Source organism: Dasypus novemcinctus, chromosome 13 (assembly GCF_030445035.2).
Source record: "Dasypus novemcinctus isolate mDasNov1 chromosome 13, mDasNov1.1.hap2, whole genome shotgun sequence".
Lineage (NCBI taxonomy): Eukaryota > Metazoa > Chordata > Mammalia > Cingulata > Dasypodidae > Dasypus > Dasypus novemcinctus.
Window position 1 is genome coordinate 64,291,368 of NC_080685.1, and position 15,318 is coordinate 64,306,685.

Genomic DNA, 15,318 nt, shown 5'->3' on the forward strand with positions numbered 1-15,318 from the left:
CACTCTTATCAAAGGCTCTCCCCAATCTCAAGACTATGGATGCAGAGCTGATTACTCAGAAAAGCAGTCCACTGGGCAGTCTGGCTGATCTCACTGCCTTGCTCTTATGCCCCCATGAATCATCTATCCAAAGCAAGACCTGCCCATTTTTCTCCCCTGCTCACAACATCCTAGTTTAGCGGTGTATAAGGCCTTCCATGATCTGGGCCTGTCTTTCCAACCTTGTCTCCCACACTATCATGTCCAGTAAAACTGAGCCCTTCACCTACTATGTTGATCCTTACTGTGTTGCCCCTCTGTTCTCTCCATCTATATAATACATCCTAACTTCCTCCACATAGCTAATTTTTATTTACCCCTTTAAGGCTTAAGCAACCAGGGTTGATTTAGGAATTTCTCCAGGAAGACTATTCTGGCTTGCCCCACTCCTCCAGCATTTTTTACTTAGATACCCTCCCATGTACTTCCATAGCACAGTATGCCAATAGTGTATCTCTACCAGTTCACTTAATTTGAAGCTTTGCAAGTGTTTCTTCATATCCTCCCCCTAAGAAGGGCCTGTGTCTTCTTAGTTTTTTTAATCTCCAGGTCCTTTCTACAGAGCGGTAGTTTCTCAGCAAATGTTTGTCAAAGAATAAGTGTCAATAACCACACTCTGGAAGCTTCAACCCAACATGTGAATGGATAAACAAATTGTGGTATATCCATACAATGGAATTTTAGTAAGCAAGAAAATAAGGACTACTGAAACACAAAAGACTACACAGTATACTTCCCACTTACATGAAATTTCAGAAAAGGCAAACTGTAATGAGAGAAAACAGAGGGTGGGTTTAGGAGCTGGGACTAGGGAGAGGGGATTAACTACACAACAAAAAGAAAGGTCTGCTTTTTTCTGGGAGACTAATGGGCAAAGTCCAAGAGTGCTACCTACCTCACAGCTAAACCCTAACTTTGCTCCTTTTTTAATTCTTACTAGAGAGCCAGTAACGCTTTCCTAGACGTTAGGGCTAAGAACACCTTCCCCTTTACTGTCTGTGGTTAAGAATAAAGGTAGGCTCTGGAGTTAAAATGCCTGCCTGAATCTTAGCTCCACTGTAGACTAGCTGTGTAATCTTGGTCAAATTGCTTGATTTTGCTTTGCCTTTGTTTCCTGAATTACAAACAGGGATAACACCTACCTACCTCACAGAGTTGTAGGATTATAAGAATTAACACACAGAATGTACTGAGCACAGTATCTGGCACATGGGAAATTCTCAATAAATACCAGCAATTAGTAGGAGTTTGTTACCAGAAACATCTCTTTATGAAGTAAATGCTCACTATTGTCTTTCACCCTTAAGTGGTTTTCCCCATGGAAACAAGGTGAAGAATGGCTATGCACTTGGCCTCATGTGGTTACTTCATTCCAACCTCTTTTGACAACAGTGGGCATGAACCATGAAATAATTAGGTGTGGCATGAAATGGAAGGGGCTGGATATTTTCTGTGGACTCCTGGGCCCCCTGGGCCTGCTCATCTCTGGTGAGAAACCCTCTCCCAGCTGCAACCGAGACCTTGTAAGAATGCACAGGAAAGGGAGGCAGCAGTGTTTTGTTACTTGCCTTGTCTCCAATACCAAGTGCCGGCACATAGAAGGTGCTTGATAAATGTTGAAATGTTCAGTTAGTGGTGCAGTGGGAGCACGACCTTAGGTGCCCTTGGACCCACCTGCACTTACCACTGTGTTCTCACACCACAGAGTCAGGCAGTAGTTTTTCACTTGGCCCCAGGCAGCCTTCATGCTTTCTTCTGAAAGGGGCACCAGTTCATTGCTGTCACGAGGTCGATAGCTGGATAGGGGTGAGAACCAAGTCAGAAGACTTCAGTGCCAAAAACACATCCTTCTCCTCTGTCCTCCAGCTAGCACCAGGCCCCCAGCTGCTCCCCTAACTGCTGCCTGCACGGAGCTCACCTCAGCTTAGTGTGTTCTGGCAGGAGCTCCAGTTTCTTAGACACCATGTCTCGGACCTGGCTGTAAGGGAGGCCTGGCTGAGTCTCCATTACCACCGTGTACTTGTAGTGCACCTTGAGCGTGTAGGGCATGGGGACACTGATCTTTACTTCCTGGGAGAAGAGGAAGCAAAGGGAACTCATGAGTGTCTGAGGCTTTCTCCTGGCAACATCTCCTGGACCACAACAGCGGTTTATGTGTTGGCACAGGTGTACCCCATGTAACAGGAGAGAGGCTTTAGTAACTTGCTTCACAGTATCATGAAGCCCCTCAGAGTTCCTCTAGCCCAATTCTTGCTTGAGCAAGAATTCTTCCTGAGCTATGGGCCAGTAGGAAATGTGTGCAGGGAAGAGGGTGGGTGGAATGGGAATTGAGGGGGTTCCAACCCACACCTGTCTATATGGTGGCAACCGGCTCTCCCCTCCCCCAGGGACTCCTTCCATAACCCAGAGAAACATGCGCAGGGTGGACGGCCTGGCGCTTCCATCCTCCACCACTTGCAACAGCACCAGGGAAAAATGTTACCTCTGACTCTTCTCTTTGTTTCTGACCTAAACAGGGAAGGGAAGGAGGAAGATAAAAGAAGACGGTGATTGAACACTCTTGGCCAGCCCCCACCACACACTGAATGAAACCTCTTAGAGCAGAGGACTCCATTGTTTCGTTTAGCCTCAGGGATGATAATTAACCTTAATGAGCTTGGGGAACACTTGAAGGCCAGAGCCAGGACATGTGAATGAGCAGTCTCTGTTTCTAGGGAGCTTATAGGTAATTATCAAAGGACCATCACATCACCGCCAACCCAGCCAACCCACGTGGTTGGAGGCAATCCCAAAAGGCAGTTCAACCAGTGTGCTCCAAAGTAATAAAAAACAAGTATGAAAGAGGAGCCACAAAAAGGAAGATTAGAACCATGTATTTTTACCTGGTCCTCTATTTTTGTGTGTTTTCAAGTTTAATAAGATCTAACATTAAAAAGTACTGTGCAATGTACACCTTGGAGGAATTGTATGCTTTATTAATATGTATCAATAAAATTGATTTTTTTAAAAAGTAATGTGCAAATAATTTATGTAGGAGAAATATACTTAAAAATTCTTACTGTGGGGGGTGCGTGATCAAAAGACACCACTCATCTCAAACTCAGCTGATCATTAGATTCTCTTGGGATGGTTTTCCTCAAAATAAAAATTCCCAAGGCTCATGCCAGTCTTAAAATATCAGAATCTAAGTCCTAGGACTCTGAATTCTTAAAGTTTTCCTAGGTTAATATATGGTCCTGGATTAGCTCAAGACTGAAAGATTTAAAGAAATTAAAAAGCTATCAGGGGCTTGCTGGCAGGCGGGCAATTGGAGAAATTTTTTAAATGGACTATATTTTTATATAATATTACATTAATTAAAAATGTTCCAGATTCGGCAATTGTATTGTGGTTCTGCAGGAAGATGCTGTTGTTCTTAGGAGATACATGCTGAAGTGTCTAGGGTAAAGTGTCAAGTCTGCAACTTACTTTCAAGTAGCTCAGAAAAAAAATTCCTATGTAGAGAGAGGAGGACAGGACAAGCACATGGTGCAAGAGGTTAACAACTGGTGAATTTCGGTGAGATGCATTTTGGAGTCTCTTGTAATATACTTTCAACTTCTCTGTAAATCTGACATTTTTCAAAATAAAAATGGGCAAGTGGGAAGTGTTCCAGGTGATTCTGATGATCAGGTGGGCATGGCAATCATTGCTCCAGAATCTAGACAAACCACCTATTCACTGCATCTCTACAACTGGCTGCCCAGAATCTGCTTTAACTGCACCAGTGACAAAGAACCCATTACCTCCACGTTAGAAAAGATCCTTCCTGGAGAGAAAATCTCCCTATCACATCTGCCTGTGGGTTCTCTGGCCATCCCTCAGGACTCGGCAGAGCAGTTTCTTTTCCAGATAGACTCCTCAGACTGTTCTAACAGCCCCTGCACCCCCTTCTGTGGTAAACATGCAGTTACTTCAACCTTCCTTCCTCGGATAGCCTACCAGCACTTGACTGAGGGGTTTGGGGGTTGAGACGCCCACTGCCCCTCAAACACCAGCACCCAGTGCACTAGCTATATGCACCCAATCCCTGAAGTTGAAGGCTCATAGGGAGGGAGAGCGAGCATCTACTGAATACGTTACAGGTGGTAACTGGCCAGGAGAGAGGGCACTTGGGGTCTGCGGTCATCAGCTGAGGGGCATGCTGGGAGGAGAGGCAGCGGGAACCTCCTAGAAGGCTGGGAGAGCTCTGCTCAGTCAGGAAGCCGCCCCTCGCTCCCGATCCACTGACCTGGTGACAGCTGGGGTTTTCCAGGAGCACTGGAACTGGGAGGAGCTGGGATATCAGACTCCGGAGAGGTTTCCTCCTAGAAGTGATGAGATGGTTGGAACTTTTATTCAAACAAAGCTCTCAGGCAGTGTGGTGGTGGGGGAGAGAGCCTGCAGATCCCCTGGAAAGAAGCCAGGTACAAATGCTTGCCTAAAAGTGGGGGTGGCAGTGACATTCAGGGAAGGCCGCTGAAGGCAGAGTCGGCCTGGTGAAGCCCTACCTTAGAGGCCTTTTTGCCACGTGATCATCCCTTTCTGCAGTACTGGAAATCTGATGGAGATGGGCCAGGGCGCCGAGCTATTGTCTAAGCTGCAGAAGGCTCCGCTTTTGCTCCTTAGAAAGAGTAATTCACCTCCCATTTGACGACATTTGAAACATCTCAAAGCATCTGGATAAAATGGCTCTGACCAGGGAGGGCCAAGCCTGCTTAATACAGGACAGCTCACTGCACAGTCCAGAGAGAAACAAACTCCACAACAATCGGATTCTTACCCGCTGCTCAGACAAAGACCGTACCCCAGTCCTGGTGGAAGGGCAGGCCTTTGAGGGCTGGTGGAGGTGGGAGCAGCTTCGGAAGCAGCCCCTGCTGAAGCCCACTGATTTGGCGCTTTAAAGCAGATCTTTCTCTTTTTTTAATGGCATTGCACCAGCCAACACACTGACTATTCTCCTTCCAGGTGAAAAGGACATACTTGGGAAGACCTAGCTCCCCCGTTCTGTAGGCTTTGGGTCCCAATACACCCCTGACCAGGAGAATTCACAGAGGTGAGGATCTGCTCAGCACATCTGGGTTTTTTCCTTCTCCCGAAGTTCAGCTCTGGACCGCTGACTCAAGGGAGGCTCAGGACTGGCTAGTCTTTGTTCAGTGGCGTGACAGTGCCTCTTTCACATTACTCTCCTGCCCTCCTGGGACCCGTGTCAATCAGTGGGGAAATAGGTCAGGCCTCGGCACTTCCTTACCTGGGGCTGCTGCTGAGGTTGGATCCGCAGCTCAACAGGTTCAAGGTAGTTGCAGGGAACAAGGCCCTTCTGCAGTGCGACATGACAGAATCAGAGAGGGGAAAATAAGGGTGCACTCATCGGCAGGCACACCGAGAAGCAGCCTGCAGTCACAAGGGAGCGATGGGGGTACAGACAAAAGCAGAACTTGGCAGGCATGCCAGCAAGGTGCCAGATACCGCTTTGCTGCTAAGATCCTCTGCCCAGCGCAGCAGTCCCGACCCTCCAAGTACCTGCCCGTTGAACATGACTGTGGCCCAGTTATCATTTCCCTTCTTCAAGACAAAGACGATGTTCCCTGGCATGACCTGGAGCTCCTCCCGAGTCTCAGGCACAAACCCAAACAGCACACGGTGAGCCTCGCCTTCCAGAGCCCTGCAGGAGGGTAGACACAAGACCCGGTCCACCGTTCAGCCTTGACCGTCCCTGCACCCCGTGCTGGGGGACAAGCGCCGTGGCCCCGGAGCCTAGACTTGGCTCCAAGCTCTCTGCGGTCCAACTGCCTGTGTGACCCCGAGCAGGGAGCTCGCCTGGTCCCGTGGGGACCAGGAAAGCAACTGCAGGTGAATGTGCTCCATGACCCTAGATGCAAGTGAGGCAAGAATAAAAGAAACAGAATCAAAAAGCAACGCAAATGAGGAAGACTTGCCATCTTCACTTTCCCTCCCCTGAGGAGGGAGGTTCCCGGGAGTGCCTGGCCAGCTCCCAGGCCCAGGCTGGGCTGGATCAGGTGGGGGGTGACAGGAGAAGAGCACAGGTGGAAGTGAGGGTGACAGCCAGGGGCGCAGGAGGGAAAGAGGAGCCGCTGCCTGAGGCCAAGGAAAGGGAAGGCGGGAGAGTGAGAGGCGAGCTGTGAGGAGTGCGAGAGAGAGCTGTGAAGAGGATTGTGCGGGTGCCTTGCTGTGTTAGGTGGTGTCATCCCCCCTCTACCATTTCGAGGCGCTGGGGTATCCGACTTGCCACTTTGGAAGGCACTGCTGAGAGCCTGGCTCGAGGAGGCGCCCGGGCCCACTCTCCCTCCCTTCCCTCCGTGCTCGCTGCTTCCCTCTCCCTCCAGGCTTACTTTCCCCTCAGCCCTGCCCTTGTTTCCACACCAGGTCTATTTATGTATGGAACAGACTCCTCCAGCTGACAGGGTTTAGAACGGAGCTCCTTTGCCCCCTCATTCTTTGTAGTTGCTTTGAAACTTTTTTCACTTAAAAAAAAAAAGTCAGCCTCCTTTATTGGGTGGGCGAGAGGGGCCTGCTTACTTAGAGGGACTTCTTAAGAAAGCTGTAGGTTATGTTATTCTTTGCGTCTCTCCTTACAGAAGAATGACTTCCTTTTCTTGAAACCTTCCTCTTATTTTTTTCAAAGCATACGCGAATAGGGAGTGAAAACCTCCCACACAGAAGCGGGGATGCCATTCTAGCTTCCCACTCCCCGCACGCCTGGCTCCAGAGAACGCCCGCCCCTCCACGGACCCCTTCAGAGGTGGCTACAGCCTGTGCGGAACTAACCTCCCACCCTTAGATCAGCTTCTGAGTCCCTGGCGCAGGCTCGGGGTGGGATAACGACCAGCTGCCCCTAGAGCCAGCTGCGCTCCTCAGGACGCTGCTGCACTTCAGCAACGACCCACTCTGCGGGTGACTGTGCAATTCGGTGTGGACACTCAGGGTCACCAGGGAGCTCTAGCCAGACCTTGGTGATCGGGGCCAAGACTCCTATCCCTTCTAGATCATTCTGTTTTGACCTGGAAATCAGGAGGAGCCTAGCATCCAGGAAAATCCCACAGGACATAGCCCTAACCTCATCTCCATCTTCTTCACCCCCTTTATTGCTGTTATTTCAAACTTGGAGCATGGACATTCTGCTTATTAGATCCAACTTACCTGAAGATTTCTGGGGTTTTGGGTCTGGGTGGAGGCTCAGCTGCCTATTGTACATTCAGAAGAAATGAAGGTGGGAAAGACAATAAGGGAGAGAGGGAGAGAGAGAACAGACTGTTAATGGTAATTTGAGCTTTCTTCCAAACCAGAAAATCAAAGAATGCATTTCTGGCTTGATCAGAATGCTGCCTAGGGAGAGGGCACAGTGTACCCTGACTAAATGCTGGAAAACGACACCTCCCACCAGCTCCCCGGGTACAGGTTTTACCAGCACAGCAATTAATCTTGAGCCAGACATGGTTTCTGAATACTTTTAGCTGTCACAGCGCAACATGGCATCACAGGGGTTGCTTTTGACCTTGAGCGCTATTCCTTTTCAGGACAGTTTCCAAAAGCTCTGTTCTATAATTAATGTCTGCGATATCACATGATACTTCTGGGTATTTAAAATGAACTCAGGATCCACTGACCAGTCAAAAATCTCTTTTCCAACGTGTGTTCCCTGTTCTACAGTGAGTTTCTGGGGTCCAATTATATGGGCTGACTTCCCCTCTTGTAGTCTCTGGCTGAACTGAAGCCCAAGTGACCTCAGCAAGTCTCTCTTGAACCTTATTGTGGAGAAAGAGACCAAGGACTCTTGGTGCTAGCGTTCCTTCTATCCCTCTTTGCTCTTCTCTCCAGCAGATCAGCCATAGTCTAGCCAGCAGTAACCGGCCTGAGACTAGTGGGTGATTAGCGTTCTCTGGAGGAGCGACCAGTATGGGTGCAGACTGGACGTGGATGTCCATGGTCAGAAAACCCTCCTTCAGCTAGTGCTGACCGACATGCTTGTTTGTCACGCTTCTGTTGGGATAGAGTTCGTATTTTCCTCATATTCTTTGACCCTCTTCCCTTCACAGGAAGCTCTGTCATCAATTTCTAGACCCACTGTTATCCAACCCATCTGGGACCATCCCTTTGAGCTTGGGAAGAAAAATGGTCCACTCTTGTCTGTGTGCCTGAGGGAATCCCCTGCTGGGATTTAGGAGAGCCCACAGCCTCAGGACCCAAGAGAGTCTCCACTAGCCCCTGTGCCAGACAAGAGGTTTTGGTACAAAGCTTTCCATAGCTTGCATTTCAATGTGCTGAGAGAATGCATCAGGAGAGACAGTAAATAGACCATGTCGTGGAACATAGAGATGTGAAAATTTGCATTTTGTGGGCAGCAGGAAGGTTGGTTTCTGAGCACTTGAGGTTAAGTCTGAAACTGCCTTATTCCCCTATCAGTCATGGAACCTGTGACTGAGAATGGGCAGGCAGAGACCCTCAAAAGCATTGTGAGGGCAGTTGAAGGACCCCTTAAAATAAGGCAGCTCATCACAAATATTCTGCCCAGCTTGGCTGTTGCATGGAGAGTTCTGGAGACTGGTACAGGGAGACGGTCAGGACTAGCTCACCTGTGGTTGCAGAGGGGCAAACCCAGAGAAGCTGTCTTGATCCACCACAGATGCCACAACCTGAAATTGAGGAAGGAAGTGTGTGAGGGCTCTTCCAGCACTGTTTTCCCATCCTACTGTGTTTTCCCTCAAGTTTCCCTCCTTTCTCATACCCTGAATTGATTCTTATTTCTGTCTAGTTCCAGAAATGGACAATGGCTAAGGATTGGATTACTAACCCTCTAGGTTACAAATTCCAGGAACTGAAGAAAACCAGTGCCAGTCCCCGACCCTGCTAACCCAGGCCAGGCAATCTTGACTTCTGCTACTGAGCCCAAGCCAGCCACCCAGCCAGGCGGCAACATTAACCTTCCAACATGTCCAAGTCAAGTGCAGTTTCAGAAGAGATATTTCTAGCTGCTGACTCACTTTGTGCTACTTCTGAAAGGATTTAAAACCCAGGTTTCAGAAGAAATCCAGGAGTGTAATCGCTGGGCTGTAGCAGTGGGGTGAGAGTGCCCAGAACACTAAGGCATGAGCTACGAGCTGCTTCAACAAAGAGGAGCCCATGCTGGACATTTTCCCTGATGTGCTCTCTACATTTTGTTAGCCTCTCATAGCTGCATTTCTTTTCCATTGACTCAGACCTCAAAACTCAGCATCTTGTGAGGAACTCTGTGGCTCTTGCTGGAAGGGAGGAATGAGAGGAGCCAGGAGAAAATAAACTAGCTGTGTTTGCCTTTCTTTCAGCAGGACCTCCACACTGTAAACAAGCCTGTCCCTGCCATTGCAGGAGCAGAACTGCAGGGCAATGACCCTCTGCCTGAGTCCGTCCTCCCTTGTTACCTGTGACCGACACCACGGGAGACTTGGGGGAAGCTGAGTGCTCCCACCTACCGTAGCCTTGCCCAGATAATCCTTCTTGGCCAACTGAGCCACTTGTCTCTCATTTGGTCGGAAGAGCCTGCCCACAGGGATCACCACCGGTTCATACAGCTTCTGTTTCTGTAAGAGAAACATGGTATTTCCTCATCTGTAAAATGGGGGTAATGACACTTACTCTGCCTCCCTCGCTGAATGGCTATGAGGATCAATGGAGAAAACCCCATAGAAGCACGTTGTTGGGGTTTTTTGTCATGCCAAATGTTGATTTTGTTACTATTACTCTAGGGCATCTAAGGTAGGAACTGTTGGTTTTGGTGTTACTGTATGCTGAGGGGCTGTGTGGACATCTGTTGATGTCATTTCTTAGGGGAACCACCCACTTCCTTTCCGCCTGACTCAGGCATAGGGAGCAGCACCCCAAGGGTGGCCCAGGACATAAGCAAGGCCCATGGCTGTGCACTCCTGGGATTGGGGCTTGCTGATGTGGACAGGCATGGAGAGACTGACACAAGCCCCTTGTTCCTGATGCTTAAAAAACCTAGTTCAAAACTGACTTCATTCCCAAACGTGCTCAGAGCAGCCAAGGATGATTTTCACCTTTCATTCCATTCATATAGTCAGCACCTCTTTATGGAGGGACTTTAGGTACCTGGCACAGTACTAGTCTGGAAGGATTCAATGGGGAGCCAGCAGACATGGTCTCTGCCTTTACAGTGCTTCGAGGATGCTCAGTGACACTCCAGCCTCCAGCCTCCTGTCCTCCAGCCCTGCCTTGGGCTTGCGCAGAGCTCCTCTCTAGGGAGACGGGTGAAAAGGCACAGGCTCTGCTCTCCTGCACCCTGGACCTTGGCTTCCTGGCACTTTATGGACTCAAGACTATCCATCTCATCTCCAAAGATCAGTGTTACCCAGAACTCAGAGAAATTGAAAGCAACAATTTTTATATTTTCTCAATCTACATGTACACTGAAATAAAAATCTGCTGACACCCTTTCAGCACCCTGCATCATCAGTGTATTTACCCAGACGGATTCCATGGCTTTGTCAATTTTGGAGTGTCTGGGCTCAGACTTCATGCTCATAGCCAATGCTAAGTGTTCTTCAGCCTTTTTCCATTCTTCCTTCTTGGCAAACATGAAAGCGATGTTATATAACACCTGGAAAAGCACAGAAAACAACATAAAATTTGGGACTACTCCAAATCTAGGTCCCAGGGAAGGGCTTGTCAGTATACTCCTGGAATATTGCCTGGTGGCATCCTTCCTTTCCCAGCTATCTTGAGAATATCTAAAATACAGTATAATTAGTCTTTTCTCAGAGTTATGTCAAACAGGATAAAGAACAGAAAGCACTAGGGAAGCAGACTTGGCCCAATGGATAGGGCATCTGCCTACCACATGGGAGGTCCATGGTTCAAACCCCAGGCCTGTTTGACTTGTGTGGAGCTGGCCCATGTGCAGTGCTGATGCCCGCAAGGAGTGCCCTGCCACGCAGGGGTGTCCCCCGCGCAGGGGAGCCCCATGCGCAAGGAGTGCGCCCCTTAAGGAGAGCCACCCAGTGTGAAAGAAAGTGCAGCCTGCCCAAGGATGGCACCACACACACAGAGAGCTGACACAGCAAGATGATGCAACAAAAAGAAACACAGATTCTAGGTGCCGCTGATAAGGATAGAAGTGGTCACAGAAGAACACACAGGGAATGGACACAGAGAGCAGACAAGTGGGGGGCGGAGGAGAGAGAATAAAAAAATAAATAAATAATCTAAAAAAAAAAACAAAGAAAGCACCAGCATTGTGTGCATTCTTTCAACAACCTGTGCATCAGGAGGGAATAAGAATTATTGCATTGATTTAGTATGAAGAACAGTGACTTCCTCAAGGTCCTTTGAAGAGACAGAGACAGAGAAAATCAGGGATAAAATGCAGTTGTGTGAGGGAAGGGGACGTGGCTCAACTGATAGAGTGTCAGCCTACCATATGGAGGCTCCAGGGTTCTATACCCAGGGCCTCTGACCCATGTGGTGAGCTGGCCCATGCACAGTGCTGTCGCGTGCAAGGAGTGTCCTGCCCTGCAGGGACACCCCCAAGTAGGGGTGCCCCATGTGCAAGGTGTGCGCCCCACAAGGAGAGCTACCCCGCATGAAAAAAGTGCAGCCCACCCAGGAGTGATTTCACACACATGGAGAGGTGATGCAGCAAGATGACGCAATAAAAAAGAGACGCAGTTTCCCAGTGCTGCCTGATAATACAAGCAGATGCAGAAGAACACACAGCGAATGGACACAGAAAGCAGACAATTGGGGGGGGGGCAGGGGGAGGGGAGAGAAATAAATAAAATAAATCTTTAAAAAAAAAGGCAGTTGTGTGGACTCCCGGTCCAGCTCCTACCACTGAGCCTAGTGAAACACCGGACAGGTGCAGAGTGGGGAAAGACACATTGTCCTATGCTACTTCCAACGATCCCACCTAATACATGTGATTAACAAGACTGTAGAAGAGCAATGGGCATAAGGAATCTCTGTGGCAAAGTCTAATAGTGTTAGCAAGAGAGTATAAAACCTAGAAGAGTGCTTCGCCTGAGCAGGGAGGGGATGGCAAGCTCAATGATGATCATAATTTTCTAGGTCTTAAGTTAGGTGGTAGGTTCATGAGTGTTTGCTTTATTATTACTTCATAACTTACCTATATAATCAAATACTCTTTTATATACATAAATAGAAGGAAAAAATGAAAAACAAAGTCACTTGGCTGAAAGAACTAAGAGATTCTCAAGCAAAGATGGAAAAGCAATAGAGAAGACCAGAAAACCAATATGGCAACTAACAAAAAGCATTTGCTTTCCTTCTCCCCAACCACAGTGGAGTGAGTTCTTAGGATTCTCCTGTGCTGTGGGTGGAGAATGGGCTGAACAGCCAGCAGCTGCTGCAACCTTTTCACAGACAGAAAGTGGAGTCACAGCCTGACACCATGGGGTGGGGTGGGCAACATCACCAGGGCCTCTGGACAGGAGACACCAAAAGTTGAATGAGACCCAGCTGGAGAAGGGAATGCCGGCCCTTCCATGTTGTTCAGTGTGAAGGCAGGACAGTGGAGGGGTTAAGAGTACAAGCTCCATGGGCTGTTTTGCAGCTGTGTGTTCTCAGTTTCATCCTCTATAAAATGGTGACTATAATATTTCCTGCCTCAGGACTGTGGTAAGAAATAAATGAAATAATTCACATACAGCACTGAGGTCATGGTGGGTACTCAATAAATATCCAACACTATTATTACAATTACCTGCTCTTCTGTCTTGCAAGCCATGGAGAGGCTGATCCCAGAAGGGTGCTCACCTCCTAAGATCTTGCACACCTTTCCAGAAAAGTAATGATGCCCACGTGGTTTGGGGGAAGGAGACTTGGCTGAGTTTTGTGGACTGATGCCAACCATGGAATCTTTGTGTTCATAAGGACAGGGTGAAATGCATGAAGATCTCAGGGCTCCTGGCAATGGGTGCTGCTTGTCAGAGGCATCATCACCATCATCATCATTATCATCATTGATACCATTTACTGACTATGTGTTATTTGTTGGGCACTTTACCTGTTTGATCCCCAAGCATCGACTGCCACAGGAGTTAAGCACAGCTCTTGTGTGTTTCCACAGCCTTCTGCTCTTCTCTTATTTCACCCTTTCCACCTCATTTAATAAATGACTGGGTTTCTGGGAACTGATACTTTGTCTCAGGGACCACTGGACCCCTAATACCTGACACCAGTGGGCATTCTAAATGTATGCAGAAATGAATAAATGAATGAATTTATTAATGAATGTGAATGAGGTAAGTACTCAGCCCTGCTTTAGAGATGATGAGATGCCCGAGTCTCACAAATGATACATAACTTGCCTAGGAGCATATAGCTAGTAAGTGTGGGGCTGGGATTTGGCCATTTTCTATTTAATTCCAAAGTCCTTGCTTTTAGTGGTAGCCAGCCTCCAAGGTGGCCCTCATCTCCTGGTGTCCATGCTCCTGTGTAGTTGAATTGGGCTAACCTGTATAACTGATAGGGGGTGACAGAAATGATGGGGTGTGACATTTGAGGCTAGGTCATAAATGACATCGACACCCCCATCTCACTTTCTATTTGATCACTTGCTCTAGGGGAAGCCAGCTGCTGAGTCATGGGAACACTCAAGCAGCCCTATGGAGAGGTCTACATAGGAAGCGAGGCTTCCTGCCAACAAGCAACATAACAGGCCAGACGTGTAAGTGAGCCACCATAGAAGTGGACCTTCCAGGCCTAATCAAGCCTTCAGTTGATTGCAACCCAGCTGACAGCTTTACTGCAACCTCGTGAGAGATCCTGAGCCAGAACCATAACCTTAAGCTACTCTTGGGTTCCTGGCCCACAAAAAGTGTGACAGAATAACTACTTATTGTTTGGGAGTAATTTGTTACCCAGCAATGGATAACTAATACATTTCTTCTCTATAGTAGCATGTCAACCACTTCATGATTTGGCCTGGGGCCACATCCAGATTAAATAAAAGGTTATCGGGAGGGAGCAAATGCAACTCAGTGGTTAAGTGCCTATCTTCCATCTCTGAGGTCCCAGGTTCAATCCCCAGTACCTTCTAAAAATAACAACAACAAGAATTTTTTTTAAAAGCTTGTCACTGTGGATGGGTGGCAGGACTGCTATGTCCATGGAGGCTAATGGGTGGTGCTGGAAAATGGTTTGGAGGGCTTGGGGGACAATGGGGCCTGGGAGCAAGCCACAAAGGGGAGATCTAGACTCACTTCCAGGCCCGTTTCTGAACACAGGCTTAGCCACAGCAGCCCACCCCTGACCATGTACCTGTGCTGGGAAAAAGATCATCGCAAAGCCCTTTGAAACTTCCCATTTGGTTCTCAACTACCTTCCCTTCAGACATTTCCCATAACAAAGGTGACAAAGGTTTTTATGACAGGATGACTGTGAGAGCCTTAGGCTCTTTTCAAAAAGGATGGTATAATTTTTCAGAAGTCAGAGATATAAAGTGTTGGGAAGGGAAGGACAGAATTATAAGTAGAGAAATGACTAGAGGGTCCCCTCCCTCAAGGGTCTGTCACAATTGCAGGGGAGATGATACTTTCGTCTAGTGGGTAGGGGCCAGAGATGCTGCTAAACACCCTACCACAGCCTCCCAGAGCCAAGAATTATCTGGCCTGTGCCGATAGTGCAGAGGTTGAGAGCCTGCTCTAGAGGCTGGTCAAATTCCAGCTGAATCCCACCACAAAGCCTCGTCTCCCTGACTGTGAGAAGTGACGTGAGCTGCTCAGCCTGCCACAGGGCTGGGACGAGGACACGTGTCCCCAGAGGCCCAGGCAGCTGCAGATTCTATTCTTAGCCCTAAGTAACCCTGGGAACACTTGGCTTCTCAAGCCTGAGAAACTAAAGCAAGGGGACTTTTTCAAAGATTCTTCTAAATAAAGATCTACCATAGTTACAGGGCTTTTCACTTTTAAAGCTACTGATGTGTATTTATGGGAGGGGGGTGGAGGGGAAGGTCGACTGGAAAAAGTACATGAACCTGCAAAGTCAAAAACCAGTCGTATTGGTAATATGGAAAATAAGTTGTTGCCCTTCTATGGAGACCTTCACCTAAATTTCTGCTTTGAGATGCTCTTTGAGAAAGAGGGAGCAGCTTTGTGCCAAATTACCTCACTCTCTCTTTGGGTACCATCCAAGCAGGTGGGGCGAGAGCAGTTTATGGCAAAGAGTGGGCTCCCTAACTGGGGAATCCAGCAAGGTTACAGCAGGTCCTGCGTGGATAGTGAACCC

The 15,318-nt window shown here is 48.3% G+C and overlaps 1 protein-coding gene across 1 annotated transcript in view; it reads right to left on the reverse strand.

Annotated features, from left to right (window-relative positions):
- NCF2 (neutrophil cytosolic factor 2) overlaps nt 1-15,318 on the reverse strand; it is a 31,905-nt gene that overhangs the window by 6,069 nt on the left and 10,518 nt on the right. The window contains exons 4-13 of the mRNA XM_004469101.5: nt 10,538-10,672; nt 9,528-9,635; nt 8,652-8,711; nt 7,219-7,262; nt 5,581-5,722; nt 5,309-5,377; nt 4,310-4,385; nt 2,522-2,547; nt 1,958-2,109; nt 1,724-1,835 (exon numbers count right to left, since the gene is read on the reverse strand). Of these exons, the coding sequence (XP_004469158.2) occupies nt 1,724-1,835; nt 1,958-2,109; nt 2,522-2,547; nt 4,310-4,385; nt 5,309-5,377; nt 5,581-5,722; nt 7,219-7,262; nt 8,652-8,711; nt 9,528-9,635; nt 10,538-10,672 (924 nt within the window). The remainder of the gene's footprint in view (nt 1-1,723; nt 1,836-1,957; nt 2,110-2,521; nt 2,548-4,309; nt 4,386-5,308; nt 5,378-5,580; nt 5,723-7,218; nt 7,263-8,651; nt 8,712-9,527; nt 9,636-10,537; nt 10,673-15,318) is intronic.